Genomic DNA, 19,125 nt, shown 5'->3' with positions numbered 1-19,125 from the left:
GTTCCATCAGAACTCTAAAATCCTCTAGCATCATTAAGATGGCAGAAGATAACTATTTTGATTTAAATTAATGCATATCAGCCAGATCATAAGTGTTAAGAGCGATGGTGAAAGATTACAAAGTAAAATTTTAACTCAAAAAAGTCAGAAAGCCGTTAGATTACAATTCATTTATACCTTAAGTAATGTTTCTTTATTTCATCTAAGCTTCTGACTCATGAACTATAAATGTATACCTAGAATGTGCAAAGCTGCATGAGATCTGGTGGTTAGAGCTTTGGAACCTGTTGGCAGAGCAAGTTCTGGACTCAAAATACTACACCGGGATTGCATGTCTGGAGCTGAGGGAAGTCTGGAATCGGCAACTACTGCATTGTAACTCCACAGTTCCCTAGCATTTGGTCGAAACCTAGAGCAAGACAAAACAGAGTAAAAAAAACCTTTCACCTACTAAAAAAATACAAAAATCTAACTGATGATTAAATTTTATAAGCTATTTAATGTAAAATGAAGATCTGCTAGTACAAACTCTTAAAATCGAACATCATTACACCAAATACATATAAACTTTACTAGCTTAACACACTAGCAAATGGAAAGACACAAAAATATTCTTATTGTACATCAAGTCAAACAGTCATATAATGGGTTTACAAATTTCAGAAAATGTTAGACACTTTTCAAAGCTAATAAATATTAAAATGGTATAGTTTATTAAGAAGCATGAAATAACTAGCAAAGTACTAGATATAATGGCAGATGTGCTCAAAAATGATAACGATGCCAAGTGAAAGTAAGAGTTACCTTCAAATAGGAGTAAAAAGATCTTGAGAAATCCAACATATTTTGTTTTTTTTAAATGGATAAAATCACCTTGTGAGTTTTTAAGGGATTATAGAAAAGGGCAGCATAAACAAGGGAATACAAAGACTTTCTATACTATAGATTAACATGGAGAAAAAGAAAATGAAAAAAAATGAAGTCTTTGATATCACTATGCAAAAGGAAGAAACAGTTAGAAGACATAGGTCTGTGGGAGTGTTCTTAATAAGCACAAAAGGAATTTTCACTTGTACGCTGTTCTAAAAATCCAAATGGGGCTAACATGGTCTAATTAATGGAGAAAGAAAGTTTTAACTAAAAATATTATAGGACACCACATGTATTCAGGATTTCAACAAGTTATCAGTGTGCAAGTTTATACAAACACAAACACATATGAAATTATTTAACCACTTGAATTTCACTACCACCTGAAAAAGTCATAAAGCTGTGAAGAAAATTCTTAAAATCTATGTAATCAAGAATGCCATCTCTCTGTATAGAGAAACTGCCCCCTTCATTTTAAATAGGCATGAATAAAAATGCCCAGGAATAATAATTTATATACCAAATATTTAACTACTAATACACATATTCATGAACATGTTGCTTCTTTAGACTGTTCTAATATTTTCTATTAAACAATTGGATATAACACAGAAATAAATCTACACAGACTCCAAGAATCCATTCTTCAGTTAAGTATTTAAGCTCTAGATTTAGTTCTACAGTCCCCAAAATTTTTCAAGACAATAAAACATCTCAACCCATGTTTACCCCAATAATATTTTTAACATTTGACTTTGAACTTCCTCAATCTGAATAACCATTTTAGTGTGCTACATCAAGTTGAGTGTCACCACGTTTTCTCCCCTGAAACTTGCTGCTTTCCCGTGGCCATCAATAACTGCATTTTTCATAAACTGAGTCTTTCAGTGTGTTTAATCATGCTGATAGTATCATGACCAAGAGCTTTAAGGGATGTGGGTGCTACTCTTCCTTATTTCAAATCTCAGCATAATTTAAGTAAGAAGTGGCACCTAGCTAATGAGATCCAAACAATCCTGGGGATGTGCATAATGCAGAACTACATCCATCCAAGGAACTTCAGAAGTCAAAAAGGAATGTGCCTAGCAAATACGCATGCTTCAATGTTAAGTGGCTATTAAGTTCTTGAATCTCAATTTTGGATGAAGACATCCAAAGTAGGATGCAAGTAGCCTATGGACACAATGATCTTTTAAAGATATGATCCTACATGATACTGTCTTTTCCAGATGAATGCAGACTAGTTGGTTCCCTGCTTTATTCTAACTGTAAGTGATTATTCTTGTTTTGCCTAAGTCTTCGAACAGTTTAAAGATCATCCATCACTTGCATTCAGATGACAGTTCAAATTTCTCTCCCAAATCCTGGCTAACATAGCTTTTAAATCATTATAGAAGAATTGGATATTATGATTCTGTTTTGGAATGAGTGCTTATGATCTATGCCTGCTCAAAGACTCCACTGAAAGCAACCACCCCAAAGACTGTGAAACCACTACAACCATAATTTGAATGTCTATGTCATCTAAATAAGTTTCTTTATTTTGACCTCCCAAATGTCAAAACTAAAAAGCATACTATTACTCCATCCCTTCTCCTATTCAAGTCTTAACCACTAATGCCTGAGAGAAGGATGAAGACTTAAGACACAAGGTTGTGGAAGTTTGGCATGGCAAGAGAATTATTCAGTGAAGTGTTAAGTAGATGGAAGAAAGTAAGGGAAAGATAAAAAGAGTAAATAAGTGGAATAGATTGGGGTTCCCCAAACATCATGATACTGGAATGAGAATGATGCAAAAAAGAAAAGAAATTCAAAAAATTTGGGCAAAAGAAGATGTTTGGTTTGGGCTTACTTGAACAAATCATCCAAAAAATGTGAGAAAAGATACATGGAAGACTAAAAATTGTTTGTCATCTACTAGGGAAATGAGCATAATCAAATCTCCAGCCTCCCAAAATATTTTTTAAAATATTTCTATAGTACAACTTTAATAGCTGTAATCCACACTTGCCTCCAAATAACATCATAGACAGGATCCAGACACACGCCAGAACCTTGAAGGTCTTCCTGCTCAGAATCATTGAATGTTTTGCAACTGCCATCTACTTTGTTTATCAGAAGACATTTAAAAGGAGGAGGTTCTGATATCGAAGCTGGTACCAAACCTAGATCAGGGAGCAAAAAGAGCAGAAAACCATGAAGACTCCACTCATTATGTGACATTTTCTATGCATGAAGCACTAATGTAGTAGGGAAGAACAGCTATACTGCTACAGCAAAAAATAAACCATAGTAAGATTTAAGTGCAAGAAAAGTTTAGACTTTTAAATTCTTATTTTTAATAAAATTGATTTCTAAAGGAGCTAGGATCACCATGTGCAGTATAACTACAAAGCTAAAATATTTTAATTCCCACTATTCACATTTTTGATTTGTTGTCCTACTGTTCGCATGACCAAAGCTATTTTTTCTCCAATACTTCTATAAGCATTTAAAATATTATAGAAGAGTTCTTGCCTATTATATGCCTGCTTGCAAATATCTCTGATGTAGCAAGCACATGAGAATTAATGAGAGCTTCGTCGATCCGGAGAAAAGTCTGGTCTCCACTCGCTCCAATCCATGTTGCTTTGCGCCCATATTTAGAGCCTATATTAGGCATAGGTGCTGGTTTTGCATTCCAGTAGGGCATATCCAGAATTGGCCTGCCAAGCTGCCCTTTCTATAAAGAAAATGCAAGAATTAGTAAGTAATAGTAACAATAAGTCTCAAAGATGAACAAGTTACTTCAATAGTTTCAACATACAAAATTAATTACGTGGAAGAGATAGCTTACCACAAAATTACCTTCAAAAAACAATGGCTACTCTAAGTCAAGTGTTACACATTTAAATACAAGGAACAAGTTATTGAGAGATATTCTTCTCCTTATTCAGTTAGGTTTTTGAGTAAACTCTTTTTTTTTAATGCAACTCAAACTCTCCATGACAGATAACCTTTCTTTCCATTTTCAGAATAAAATATAAAAGCATTATTCTCCTTCAATACTCAATATCCGAATAACTTCAGTGCTAGACAAGGAATGAATTAATGGGGGGGAGGGCGGGGATATCTACATTCACATTCAGACAGTCTAAATTCCACTCAATTCTGAAATTATATGGACTGTAAGTCTTACAGAGCAAATACCTCTTAGAAGTACCTAGAAATCAATTAGCACATCAAACTTGAGCTAAAAAGAACATGAAGTGCAAAAACAAGCACCTCTGCATATGCTCATTAACATCCTGACCTGGAGACCTAGGGCCTTATCTCCTATGTACAACTAGTTACTGAGAGATGGACCAACAGTTCTTATACTGTACTTAAGTATGTAGTAAGAACTGCTGCAATAAACCTGTTCAGACTCCATCTACCTCAGTCAGGCAAAGGCAATTCATTGCAGGCTAATGAAGTCAAGGTAACTTTTTATTCAAAATGGTAAGGGAGAAGAAACATGCATGTACAGCAAATACCCTCTGTCCAGCATGCTACTCATCACACTTTCTACATAACACTGTATGTAAGTAAACTTAGTGAAGACATTTTCAAGAAACGCACTTGCTTTTGAGCTTGTCTTGACTTTATGAAGCTTTCAACAAACTTTCAAGCATTACAATGTTAAAACCAGATGCAGAGAACAGGTGGTCTGAATTTATTTTTTCTTTTAGAAAAAGAAAAACCCCCAGTCAACAGAGAGGCTTTTAAATCCTATTTCTGACAGTGAATTTGGTTTTTCAGGAGCTAAGTTTCACTGCAAGTCAACAAAGCTTAAACTTTTTATGTTTTGACAAAAACATGGACACCAAAGCTCTTACTTGAAAGTCTGAAAAACAACAAAATATTACCTAATCAAAGAGCCATCTTGTGGCACACTTTTAATTCAAAACATGATTTTCTGCTTCTAAAATTTCAGTCTTCACCTTTTTTTTATTTTTTGTAGAAAGACAGATTTCAAAAGGTGCAATTTCTCCTCTGTTGTGTTTGGCAGTACAGAGTTTTTAAAGCATAGAGAAATAGCTCAATACCTATACTCTAGCTTTTGCCAAAAGGACATTAGTGGGAAAGCATGACCAAGAGATGACTCTGGAGAGATTGTAGTGAGGGAGGTATTTGCCAAGACAAGGAGGCACAAAGGCCTAAAGTCAGGATGAAGGGGAACTAAATGATGTTGGAAGTGCTTATTCAGTGAATATAAGAATGGATTCCACATAGACATAGGACAATATACGTCATGCGGATATTAAAGAACAGTACCAGAGTTATGCTGTGTTATACTGAGCAATAATTTCCGCTCAAGTGTAAGCATAACTTCTGCAACCCATTGCCGTTTCTATGAAAGAAAACAGCACACTTATTTTTTTTCTAATGAATGCAGACAGACAGGTAATAGAATATGCAATAGATACTTATTTGCAACAGAGCTTGCAACAATAAGAGTTTGAGAAAACTGGTGCACCTTATAAAATAACACAGTTTTAAATCACAATCTTAATTAAAATACAAAAACCACCAAGAATTTCTGGTATCATGCTTTTCTAACCACAATAATATTAGAGGTTACATTTTTAAACAGACACAAAAGATATGCAGAAGTCATGAGTAGTTCTGTATGAGCAAGTACAAGCAGTTTTGAAAGGTCTTTGAACAATACATTTACTACTAGCTTATTCCCATAAATATTATTATTATTTCCTTACTGAGAAACTTCCAAATGTGAAAACCTGGCCATCCATTAAGAGAATAGCTGTATGGTTGCTCCCAGCAGTAACTTGTGTACTAGGACCTGGTAATGCTTGCACCAAAGTGGGACATCCCCTATATAAAAATAAATTAATTTTGTATCAATATATGCTTATGCAACATTTAACACATACATTAGTATTATAAGGATTTCGATCACTGTGAAATATATTCACTATGTTCACATACTATACGGAATCAGAGTCAAGCAACAACTTGCATATTAAATGAACAAAGGTATAAAAGACTGTACCAGATATTTAAGTTTATGGTCTCTTGTTACAGGGACCAGATCAAGTACCCTCTCTTCAGTTAAACTCAGAAATTAGCACAGAATAAAAATGGTTAATATTTAATTGTAGGATTACATTAATGTTACTGCAGTTACACTAATATATATGTGTGTGTATAAGTATGTATATAAACTATATTGCAATGAACTGTAGCAGTAAGAAAATTCTGTTGTGAGGACGCTGGTTAAGCACTTCAAAAACCTGTTTGCATTATGAAGTGATCAAAGCCTTACATGGTTGGTATCCTAGTACAATTACCAGAAGCAATATTGATACAGCCCTCCTGAGATCACTGTCTAGGGAATTATAAAAGAAAGAGAAGGTCTACCCACCTCCATCAGCTTTCTAATGGAGAATAAAGCATTAAAAAACTGTTCTCCATCAAATTCATAGACTCAAGAAAGAAAGAACAAACTTCTCCAAACTGTTTTCCAGAAAAATCTGAAAAAGTCTAATCCATGTGCCTCCCAAATATGGACAGGTATAAGAAAATAAATTTCCCATTCCAGTAAAAACAAAGAAAAAAACCCAATAGGATGGTCAAGAAGCAAAGAAAGAAAACTTGAAGTGATGACTTAGAATTGAAATAGCAGAAAAGACAAAAAGAAAGAAGTATAAGACACTGAAATTTTTATCTCAATCCCAAAGTGAAGAGGAGCCCTCAAGAACTGTATCAGACTTTGAATCCCATAATGAATGTCTACCTAGACTTCAAATTTATTGTGGACTTAGAAAGACTGTGAATTTGAAGAACAACTTATTCCCAAATAACACTATGTTTGGCAACTCTGACCCCAGAGAACAGCGGCACTATTTAAACTTACTTTTAAACACACACTTTCAAAAGCAGGTTAATCTAAAATAAGAACAAGCTGCGATTAAAAAAAAAAAAAAAAAAGGTGTCAGCCCACAGTTACCTAGCAATTGTTTAGCAGCTGATATGCAAGAAGATGGGTTATCTGCATCTTCTGATTTTGGCTGAATTGCAGGTAAAACAGGAGTTAAGAAAGTAGGAAGGAGAGGCATTGTGTGTTCAACAGGGAAAGGAAAAGGGTAGATGGGAAGATGTGAACATATGGAAATGTGGAACAGAGGAATGCAGCATGAAGATAGGCTGATGACCTGAAGGAGGGGGAACACAGGTATACAGAAAGAAATTATTCCTTTGTGAATGTAGCTTCCAGTAAGTGATTCTAGTGGAGATGGAGAGACTGAAGGGCAGCATAAAATTTGGTAGAGGATGCATAACATGACATTCATATATTTAGAAGCCTTTGTTGGTCTATAGGCACATGGGTTTGGACATCACTAAGATTACACACAGACACACAGAGCAAAGTTTAGCAGCACCAATGATGAAACATTTTAAAAACAGAAGAAACATTACATTTGCCTCCCATTAACTTTAAGGAAGCTCAAAAGGGCACTGAAGCAGAAACAAAACATAGTTAAGAACTAACCCAAAAGCATTTCTGTTAAAGGGAAATATTTTTATTACTGTTTTTTTTCTCTCACTCAAAATTATGATAGCTGCAGGCATGGAATTATCAATACTATGCTTGTAAAAACAAAGTGAACGTTTCACCTCTTTGATGCATAAAAGCTAAGCTATTATCACCAGAACTATTTATCTTTCTGTTTTGGCAATTGAATTTATCAGCAATGTTATCTGAATGCTGTGTATGGTATTCCCTTGGCAGCAGCAGAGCAAAACCAGACAAGCAACTAACATAGAGAGATGTAATATGGTATCCTCTTAAACAGCTCTTTTATTAAGATCACCCAGCTTTTGGAATGGCCAACTACAGTGTATCAACTAAAGAAATGAACAAGAAAAAGTTTAAGACATTTAACTATGTAAAAAAAATAAAGTAAAATTACAGAAAAATAGTTTTCACTTCATAAAAGGAGGAGGGATTTGGAAAAATACAGTAAGCCAGTTTGACTGATGTATATGGAATTTAAAACCTGTGATACTATTGAGTATTTCCCTATCCCTCTGAAACTCAACACAGAAAAGTTCAGCACAGACACCTAAGAGTCTGAGAGACTCTGTCCAAAAGTTTTGATAGCCAGGGTTTCTCCATTTGAATGGTAGAAAGCAGTAAGTATTCTTCTGGGATGGAGTTGAAGGACACATTGGTGTCAAACTCACAGATTCTTTGGCTTCTGGATATGACACAGGTACTTGACACAGGTCAATCACAAAAGAGCAACCTCAACTATACAGAAAGTAGCCTGAGACCCCTTGGGAAAACGTAAGATTGCTGAATGCAGCAGATATATGTGCATCAGCTAACTCAGGGTCCTGCAGAAGGTCCAAATGCATTTTGGCTGTCCACACTGAAACCCACTTCTATCCTGAAGGGTAAGCATTTCTGGGAGTAGATGTGTTTGAAAACTCGTCCTGCATTAACTGTTCGAACAATCGCTGTCCGTGGTACTCATCCAGCCAACAGCTGGCTGCCAGGTCCAGTAAGATGTCACTTGGGGCAGCTGACCGTGGTGCTGTAAATTCAGATTCACCACGGGCTGCTACTGTGTAGTGGGTAAAAGGGAACCAGTCCTAACTTCTGTCAATTGCAGGCAGAGTTGGACAGTATGAAGTTAAAAAGAAAATGGAGATTTTTAGCTTTTAGAGGTAACTGGAAGTTTGGTGAAAAGATGTAAATAAGACCTGCACTCCACCACTGAAGTAAAATAATCAGACAATGCACCTAGAAACACAGTCCCAACAAACAGATACAATAGTACACATTTTTTTCTAGACATATTAACAGGATATAGTCTCTACGCTTTGTCTTCAAATAGAACATAGCTGATTGTCTGTGGAAGGTCTGCTCAGTTTTCTTCTAAGTTACCGCTGAACCTTCAGAAGCAAAATCACATCAGGATTATCTTACTTCAGTCATTCCATTTCTAGAGCTTGACTGCCAGATCACGTGCTTGCTAATGTAGTGCTGAAGTCAACAGTTGGTACAAGAAATGAAGGCAAATTTTGAACAATAACAGAAAGATCCTGGAGTTTTAAGTCCCAGCTTCTTGAAAGAAGCATCAGCAACAAACAGGCCTTTGCTTACCTGAATACAAGACATGCTATTTTTCACCAAGACTAGATACTGCAAAGCATTTCTTTCTTCCACTGAGTTTCTATCCACCAGCATCTAATTTGAGAATATAAGCAGAGACTGACAAATCCTTCATGTAGTGAACAGCTCATCAACATCTACCACTGTGGATTTTACAACAGAAAGCCTACACAGACTAGTTTAATGGCTCCAGCTTACTGATATGGAAAAAATGGCCTCCCAGGAACCAGATTACTTGCATTTTAAGTGGTCCATCTGTGAATGGCTGAAGTCTTTGCTGGAGAAAAAAAATAACACCACCTTGTGCATATTGCTTGTTCCTCCACACCATTTCAGTTCTATTAATGGTTTATTGAGAATCACATCGTCCTGTTCATCTGCTGTTTGCTTGTGTGCATAAAACATAGTCTGAAGTCCTTCTAAGGCATGTAATATGCCTCATTCCTACTGAATTAGGAGGGAGAACTTGTGGTGTTTACCATACTCTAATAGAGGAGTCCAGAATCCCCTTAATTAAGGAGAAAGACATGTCTGGATAGGTGTACAGAATTCAAAATAGTTAAGCATTTTCAAGACTTTTTAAAAAATAGTCTCACCACTACATCTTCACACTGCAAGATAGAAGTCTCTGAAAGGATAAGTCATCAATCGCTGCCCAGGAACTTCCATCATTGCTTCACCTGGCAACGAAGATGGCTCCCTCAGATGAAAATGAGAGTTCCTGCATTTAACCTGACAGTTCTTGTTCTCAGGGGCCCCCATACTTAGATATACTAGCTAGGCTGCCTAAATATTACTTTTTTTTTTTTCCTCCCCTCTCTCTCTCCCAGAAACACAGTGGAGTATCAGCTCCTGGATTCAGAAGTTGACGTTCTTCCTGAGGTCAATACAGGCAATGTGACACACTGCATGACTGACATACCACTGACCTGGCTGGAGCTGGCCATCTGAGCACCACTGCGTCCCAACTGAAGTGGAACTCTGCATAAGGACTCCCTGTTTCCTTCTCTGAATCCCTTACTGTGAGGACAGAGGAGAGATCTCTACTTAAAGCTGGAAAAAGAAGTACATCAATGAGGAAATTATCATTTGAATGATGGTGCTAAACAGCAATATAGTACTACAGCCAGTTCTCATGCACAGGACATAGTCCAAATTTCTTCAAGGCTTTTTCCAGACACTCTCTAGGGTCTGTTGTAGAATGATACAAAGGTCAGTGCCAAGTCGCTTGTACCTCCTCAGCTTCTAGGCCTGGTCAAGCACTATCCTTTGGCACAGGATGTTTCATGTTCTCTTCTAGGATCTCACTTGGAACTACATTTGGTCTCCATCCAGTTTCTGTCTAAATGAGCAACAGATGTAGGGTTTACTACCTGAAATTCTGACAGATACAGCAGATAGCTCTGATGCCTTCAGAAAAGCCAAGCGATTTCAAAGCTGGAAACAGGAGACAGTAAGTTACCAGTACAAATGCCACTGCTGTTTGTACCTCTTCGGGCGTTAAGACAGAAACTGGCCTTATTCTAACAGTGACTTGAATTGCCAGCTAAAGCAGCTGTAGCTTGGAACAAGTATCCAAGAATTTCCAGGAACGAAAAACAGAGTACTTATCTGTGATACGGCTCTACCATAGGCAGAAACACAGACTGCATTCACCAGTCCAATGCAAACTGGGTAGGGGTAACAGTTTAGAGACTACCATTAGGCACAGCAGTCAATACAAAGTAACACTTCCAGTAAACTTTCTTCCTTCCCTCTCCCCCTTTTGTTTAGTGAATCCAATGAAAGTTTTAAGATGATGAAGATTTCTTCAGAAACTTGACAAAAGAAATGATTTGGAAGTCTCCAAAGAGATTAGGAGGATAGATGTTCAGTAATTTTCATCTCACTGCTATAAGAGAAATGACAAAACTGAAGACAGGTCATGGATGCTCCACTCTGTACGCCTTTTAAATAAGGAGACTGGGCATTACTGGACATATACAAAGCCTCAATGATTCCTACTATTCAAAATCCCCTGTCTTATGTGTTATATGGACATGCCCAAAGAACAACATTATTACATTTCCTTTTATGGCAGAACACTGTTTTTTTTACTTTAGTGAGTAGGTAAGATACTAAGGATGAGATACTAAGGGTGAGATTGAGCTTCACATTAAAGACACTTATATTTATCTATGCTCCCACTGTGGTCAACGGAGAGCAAGCCCATAAAGTTTACAGAGCTACTGAGCATACCTAAAGTAGATAAGTAGTGGGTAGTTAGTCAAATAGCTCTCCACACTCTGTTGACTTCTCTCTTTCCATTGACCACAAAGAAAGCCCACATCACTCTCATGTTAACATCCAAAATAAGTGTCTACAAAATGCAGCTGAGACCCAAGCTTAGTGACTTAATTTTGTATTAATAATAAACAAAAATGAGAATTTTATTATAACTGAACTACTGTTAATGGTGTAACAGAAACAGGTTAATCTAGGTTTACAACATTGTACTATTTGAATTATTGCATATGTAGTATTTTACAGAAGTAATGAAAACTTGATGAGATTTCAATGTCATTCTCACATATGTAGGGAGAATTGAAGAGAGAGAAGCATTTCAAACTCAGTTATCAAAGCTATGCTAATAACTATGCACAGAAGCCTTCATGTATTAAACAAATTACTTACACAGTACAACAGTACTGTTACTGTATCTATATCCAGGGGATTATGGTGAATAAGTGCAGAACAAGAGCTTATCGACTTTATTTGGACAGTATTTGAGTTTTCACACTTGCTATCTACAGAGAAACAGAAATTTAGCCACTTCTTATGCACCAGTGCAGCAATACACAATCGCATCCTTTAATTACCAGCTCACCTGGAATTAACATCACCATGTCCAAGTTGCCCATGCTGCCCGTATCCAAATGTGTAAACATCACCATTCTCCATCAAAACCACTGAAAAACAAACAAAAAAGGAGATCATTTTTCTGACATATGCACATGTTAACATGGTACTGCCCCAGTGCTGGTTAGCCTTTCTGAGCAGCACAGTTAACAATCCCTACTGAAACACTAAGATGTTTCACTAAGAAACACTATACGAGATTCTGCAACCCATCACAGCTAGCATCTCTATGCAGGGCTAGAGCTCTGCCATACAGATGTCTTCAAATGACTCAAAAATTGCTTAAAAGCTCTGATGTAACTCAATACATGATACTTAGTCCTTTTCACTGTTGAAGGACAGGGTAGTAGGCTACTAAATGATACTGCAACTTTTTCAATCTTTAACACTCCCATGTACCTCCTTATTGAAAATTAAACACAAAGCAGTCAAAACACGTATGACAACATTAAAAAACCCAACAAAAATTCTACACTATAATTAACATTGATTTATTTGTTTTTACCTGAATGGTGAAATCCACAACTGACTTGTACAGCTCGCAGTTCACAGTCAAAGCGGACAGCCCCTGGTGGATAGGTTGTGATTTTGCTGGCATCCTTCTCACCTCTTTCTCCACTTCCGTCTATAAACAAAACTTACAGTTATATCCCATGTCTTCTAAAAGAGTTATATTAGAAGAATGAATAGAACAAGAATAGTAAATAACTCCCCACCCCGCCATTTGTAAGGTAGGAGAAAGAACTCACAGAATAGAAAGAGAGCGTGCTCAAATGTGGCATCAAAGTAGATGTGAAAGATGATAGAAACTCTACTTCCAAACAACCTACTACAAAGTTAAACACTGGAAAATACCACATCCTCTAAAGCAGAAACTTCCAAGGAGCATACAAAAATGACCAGCAAAACAGGAAATTCAAACAACTTCAGAAGTTTTGCTTAATAACCATCACTTTCATTCAATAAAATAGCATTATGAAGTACACAGAAAGCACTGTAGTTAAACTCAATAGGCATAGCCTGGTCTGTTTTTTTTCAGTTACAACTTCTTAAGGATTTTACTTCACTCTAACTTGGCCATATAGGCCTTGTTTTACATAACTACCAATTACTTATGCAGCTCATTTCTAACAATGCTGACATACTCACTACTCACACATCTGTTTCTTGTCTGTTTAAGATGCATTTTTAGACATTGTTTCTGTGATTTCTTTTAGTAAGTATGAAGTGCATTATTGGTTCCTACGGTCAAACTGCCCTCGCATTAGATAAAAGCACTGGAGTGAAAAATAAGTGTATTATTTATTAACTTCTTGAAAGCCACTATCTTCTCCAGAAATCAGAATGTTTATATCATCTAACAGTTACACTATAATTGAACTATGTGGTCACAGGGTCACAAAGGAATGTAGTTTCATAATACTAGCAGGAAACCAACATGACAGAGAAACAGACAACATGCTCATCATCATTAAAACTCCTATACCTGTGTAGAAAGCAGGCAATGAAAGCTCTAAAGAAAGTGCATTTTCACAATGAAAAATTTCATATATGAGTTTAGTCACACTGTGTCTAGCATAGAGAAATGAAAGAAAACACATTAAGTGAAAATAACTGCACAAAGGAGATTCCACATTCTTTCTGAGATAATTCTGACCGATTACTGCTTCATTAACAAAATTGATACAGGGAAACAATTGCTGCTCAAAGCATTCAAGGTGGTGTTAATTTAGAACTATATTTATAATTTCTACATATTTTCCTGAATAATCATTAGTGGAAGTCTGAACTCTGAGACTTCATTACTAAGTGTGCAGCACAGAACTTACAGACTTACAAATCTTTTAAAACATAATTCTGTTTTTATACATATTGCTGAAACTTTCATTCCTTTTTATTGCATGGAAACTGCTGATACAGTAAAGTAATTTCAGCACTTTTATTACAAACCAATTTTAAAAATATTACTGTTCTGAAAATAAAGCTATTTTTGAGTGATGACTGAGTACAGAAATAATATGAATCTCCATGTAGTTTACATCTGTAAAGGAACAGTGTGTATAGGTATTAAGTAATGCTTTTGAAGAATTAGGTTTAACAGCATACGTAAAGCATCCCTTTGAAAATGTGGGTGCCCTTCATCAAAAAGAATTACACTTCCACTACATGTTGGGTATGTGTGAAATGGAGACATGGTAAAGGAATGTCTGCTCTCAGAATTGCCATGGGATTTTTGAGTTTTTTCCAACAGCGTCAGTTGCGTACTACCAGACTGCATGCACATTAGAAAAAATGTTTCTGAAGGTCTGTCTGCAGCTTTTTTTGTATTAACAACAAAAGCAAATACAAAGAGACAGAACCACTATTTAACAACAACAAACCCTGAAAACACAGAATTTTTCCTCCTAGTCATGTAATTCTGCCTTAACATGCTTCTAGTATTTTAGTTAACAATTTGGCTATTTCTTAAATATAGTACCTTTTAACATTTTATGCCTACTTTTGAGTTAAACTCCACATGCCAAAGTAATCAAGAGATGGTTCTAAGGGCTAATATTGCCACCAGAGTTATTTATTTAGCAAGCAGCCTACTTACTGCTTCTGTCTTTCACACAAGCTTTTTGGACAGGAGCAGAAAAAAGCTAATTGTTCTGGAAGTCTACCCATGGCCCCTGTCTCCCCTCCTTCCTCAATCACTGATGACTGTAATGAAAAATGTAAGCTCTCCCACTGTGCAAATGCACTTGAACAGTCATCTGCCAGGAATGCACATGTCCTGTTAAGTATGTGTCATGGCTGCATGCACTTCCTACAATGAAACTAACTAGACACACAGCAACCATGTCACCTATGCACAGTCATATTAACAAAATGTAGCAGAAGTTAGATGTGCAGGTAGATGTGCTTCTCCTGCCTCATTGTAAGAAAATAATACTGCCCTTAAGTGCTTCAACAACTACTAGTAAATAGTTGAAAATTGCTGTTTTCTCAAATGACAAATATGTGATACTGCCTTTAAGTAAAAGATGATTCTAGATATATTCCCATTTTTTCCAAAGTTGCAAATGAAAGGATAACAACATATTACCCTTAAGGAAACACTAAATACTATTGTGCAAGATGTAGAGACAAGTACATTCACATGAAACAAATTGAGAAATAAATTTATTTTAAAGGAAAAAGTTTTACAGAGTTGGCATTTTCAAATTCCAAAGTTAACGTCTCAAAGCCTTTAAGAATGCAGGAATGGAAGCAACTGTCTTCCATACACATCTTTGCTTAAGCGTGAAATTTGCAAACTGAAAATGGAACTCCTCTCAGCCTTCTTTGCACGGTTAGTAACTGTCTCATGACTTTTTAATCGGCTGGATCTTCAGAACTTGATAAGCACTCTAAAATAATTTATGTGCTGTAAGAACAAAACCCTTGTAACTAAAAAAAGTAAGATTCAGCTAGTCTTGTTTAGAGAGGAAATAAAAGTCTTTTGACTAAAATATACAAAGCTAAATAGAATATCACTACTTATTTTAGAGCAATACTTTTGGGCTACACTGTTTATCTGTATACTCCATTACATGGCCAACAGATATCGTATTTTTCCAGCAGCACTTGCCAGGAAAACCCAGTTCTGCAAGCTCTTACACCTAGAGAAAAGGCTGCAAATAAACTGGGCCACCCCCTTTCCTTTCAGTACTTTCACAGAGTCAAAATTTATTAGATATGTGAGTGAAAGGTGGATGCAGAAAGCTTATTTGCACGTCTTGAGGAACAACTGTAAGTATGGAGATACATGCTTGCTTTTCTTCAAACAATTGTGCACATATTCATTTCATTAGAAGTAATATCAAACAGTTGTTCCTAAAAGGGAAGCATAGAAAGGCTACTGAACCAGACACTCTTCTGGTTGAATGAATGGAACCTTGTAAGCAGAGCAAGTTATTACCTCCAGTGTTATCTGACTGGACTACCACTGGACAGAAACTTTGACTCTTTCAACTCTCTGAGAGAAGAAAGCACCAAGGAAAAGCTTCAAAGTGCTTCCTGCTGTCAACACCGAGGGGTGGGTTCCATGAACAACTTCACAATGAGGGTTTTGATCTTGGTCGTCTTATACAGTTGGGGAAGGAAAGCGAGATAACTGGAAATACAACCAGCAACACCCCTCACCCACCCACTCCATTTTCCTTAGAAAATTCTTAACTCCTGAAGACAATTTTTCCTTCTGTGAAACATGCTCAAAAGTTCTGTTGGCTGATATTGCTACCACAAAAAAAAGGTGCTTTCCAGGAATGGAGAAAAAGCTCCTTCAGTACCAACAGCAAGTGAAGTCATAAGATATAAATGAGAGTTCTGCTGGCAAAAAAAAAAAAAAACAACATTGTTACAGAATGGCATCTTGGACCCTTGGTCCAGACCTGAGGAAAACCATTTTGTTAGTGTTCCCCAGCTGCAGTAAGGGTGATGGTATTTCGTTTCTCACTGACCATCTTTGGAGGAGGGAAAAAGTGCTTCTAAAGATGTTAAATACATTTCTTCTCCCCACAGATGACAAGCTTTAATGCAATATGACTGTACACAAAAAATTCTGAGAATAACTGTCTCTCTAGACCACACCATTTGGCAACAAATCTTTGTTCATTTCAGCAGCGATTACCCAAATAAAGCATATCAGTCAAGTTACTGGTTAGTATCTATGATGTTCAACCCTCACAGGATGTTCTGAATGCCTTAATATCATCTATAGTCTTTATATACAACAACATTACTTGAACAAATCAGCCTGTGACTGCAGCTTCTTGGCTGTCCACCACAGGCTTCAGCTGAAATATCTGTAACCATTATTATAGCTACAGTGCAGGGGGGAAAGAAACCTACCTCTGGTTGTGAAAATCATCCATCCTATGAGGGCAGAAAAAAAAGTAAGTCTGTTGGGTGTTTGAGAGGTTGCTACAGAGCTTACTTGAGCTTATAGATGAAATTTGATATGCAGAATCACAAGTGCATAACATTGATGATAATGTGGTAATAAACTTGCATTCTAATTACAAACTCAGTAATAACTGTGTCCTGAATTTTTGTACCAGTATTGACTTACCTGTTCAGCTCAGCCAAAAAGTAAATGCAAACAGGAATTTACCGGCCAAATAATTTATTCCATTATCTGACACGGATGCAAGTAAAACTGCAATACTGACAAATGGCAAAGCACATCCATTATCTCCATGTACTTACTTTTCTATGCTATATGAATACAAACCCCAAGAAGCGTATTTGACTGAGAGTGTGAATTCTTAGGTATTTTCTGTGACCCGGACAGCTTTTTCCTCGATCAGCCACTGCTGGTCCTGCTTGTTTATGATTTGCAATGGTTCACAGCTGCAAGTCTCCATTTGCAGTATATGACATGAAGAGTTATTCCTAACCTCTTCAAAATTCTGGGCAACTTCATCTAATGAAATTTAACCCTCAAAAAGAACTACTAAATGATGTGGAAGAGGGGGGCTGGTATGAAAGATAAGGAAGTCTGAATAGAGAAAGAGAACTCATAATAGCAAAAAAGGTATGCTATAAAGAAAGTCAACTTTGTCATTAATAATTGTTATTAACAAATTAATATTTGTTGTTATAACACATGACAACAGCTACTGATTATGTATGCTTGTGAGGTTTGACATACTCTCACATTCTTCAAGCCTAAAATTTCAAGAAAGTCCCTGTCTAAAATGTCTCCTTATTGGTGACAGTGTGTAAAAACCTAGTAAAGAAAAAGTGGCTCCGAAACATTTCTGGTGCAACTTTTATCTTCCTACGCAAAGAGCAAGTCTTAAGCAACATGTTTTCAGTTGTGTTTGGGAACACTTAGCAATGAAAACAAGACTACCAGACTATGGAAATGTCAATATGGAACATATAAAGACTCCAGCATCATTCACTTCTCTTAGATGTAGGTTTTCATTGTCAGCTGTCTTTCTGCAAAAAGTGCTTCAAACTACCCTTCAGACAGTATATTTTACAGTTAAAAAGTAAATTACAAGTACATTTTCTTGAACTTCTGATAATTTTGTATTAGCATTTGCAAAATGGTTGATACATAGTTTGTTCCATCCATGCACATTCAGCTTCATCTATCCTTTGTCCTTTTTGAGGGTATTTGGTTTCATATTGTTTAGAATTTTTTTTCATTGCCACTACTCCCAAATACAGGAAAAAGGTGGGATTTGCTTGCAGAATCTTAACTGACTCCAGAAGCTTACCTTGATTTTAATTGCTACTCAGTTAATTTCTACAGAAACTCTCAGCTCTACAGTTAAGAAAATTCTACAGACTTCCATTAATCTTTTTTACTCAGATCCCCAGTGATGAAGTCCACAGGGACTAGAGATGTAGACTGGGAACTCACTACCTCCTTAAAGAATGAGGATGAAGCACAACCTGATTTCTCTTCTTAGTGTCAAAGCAGTCCATGAATACCAACAAGGTGGGACCTACTCCTTTCTACCTATACTTGTGATGGAGACACAGACATAGATCAGAAAAATTATGATTATGCTTAATACGCATTTTTTGTAATAACAAGGATCTTGATATGCAGACCCTATAAATGTGAAATGAGTAGATGACAATGGCAAGCTTTCCAGAAAATGGGTATTTTGAAGAAGTTGAAGGAATTTTCAATTAGGCAATTCAACAGAATTCCAAAAGTGAAAACCATAGATTTGATAAAACATACAAGTACATATCAAATATACTTTTTAAATTAGGCCATAATTGTCAGTCCCAAAGAAGCTGTTCACATTCAAGCTTAAATATCATTATCAAGAGAAGTTCTGCAGCTGCAAATGGAGAAGCAGGAATAGGTACCAGCACATTTAGTACTGGCCTCATCAGTACTACCAGCTGAAATAAATTTTCCTTGCCTGAAGATCTTAAAGGTCTGGTTGGTGTGAAGAGTTACAAGACTACTTTAGCAGAAACATCTGAAGTAAGAATGCTGGTTTGGAAAGCATCACATTCAAAACTAAAACAAAAGAACATGCTGATTTCAATGTTATAGTGTCCTTTTACTGAAGTCAACATCCCTGCCTCAGGTTGCTTGATTATTGCTTTTACATTCTCTGTATAGTAAAAGAACCATGCCTTTTAAGATGAGGTATACTTCTCATCTTCCTCACAATTCCCACCTTCCCCATTAC

General features: G+C 36.4%; 1 protein-coding gene across 11 annotated transcripts in view; it reads right to left on the bottom strand.

The window, feature by feature from the left end:
* The window catches only part of MYCBP2 (MYC binding protein 2), a 205,561-nt gene that overhangs the window by 113,621 nt on the left and 72,815 nt on the right, over window positions 1-19,125 (bottom strand). For 10 of the 11 annotated variants that reach the window (XM_052785932.1, XM_052785933.1, XM_052785936.1 and 7 more), the window contains 6 exons: window positions 12,438-12,557; window positions 11,901-11,982; window positions 5,610-5,727; window positions 3,388-3,592; window positions 2,882-3,035; window positions 237-409 (listed from right to left, as the gene is read on the bottom strand). In XM_052785932.1, the coding sequence (XP_052641892.1) occupies window positions 237-409; window positions 2,882-3,035; window positions 3,388-3,592; window positions 5,610-5,727; window positions 11,901-11,982; window positions 12,438-12,557 (852 nt within the window). Of the gene's footprint in view, window positions 1-236; window positions 410-2,881; window positions 3,036-3,387; window positions 3,593-5,609; window positions 5,728-9,963; window positions 10,088-11,900; window positions 11,983-12,437; window positions 12,558-19,125 lie in introns of all 11 variants that reach the window. The other variant, XM_052785939.1, reaches the window with a different exon arrangement.

The sequence above is a fragment of the Harpia harpyja genome, chromosome 4, assembly GCF_026419915.1.
Source record: "Harpia harpyja isolate bHarHar1 chromosome 4, bHarHar1 primary haplotype, whole genome shotgun sequence".
Lineage (NCBI taxonomy): Eukaryota > Metazoa > Chordata > Aves > Accipitriformes > Accipitridae > Harpia > Harpia harpyja.
The sequence above is the reverse complement of the archived record's forward strand: the minus strand, read 5'-3'. Positions and strand labels throughout refer to the sequence as shown.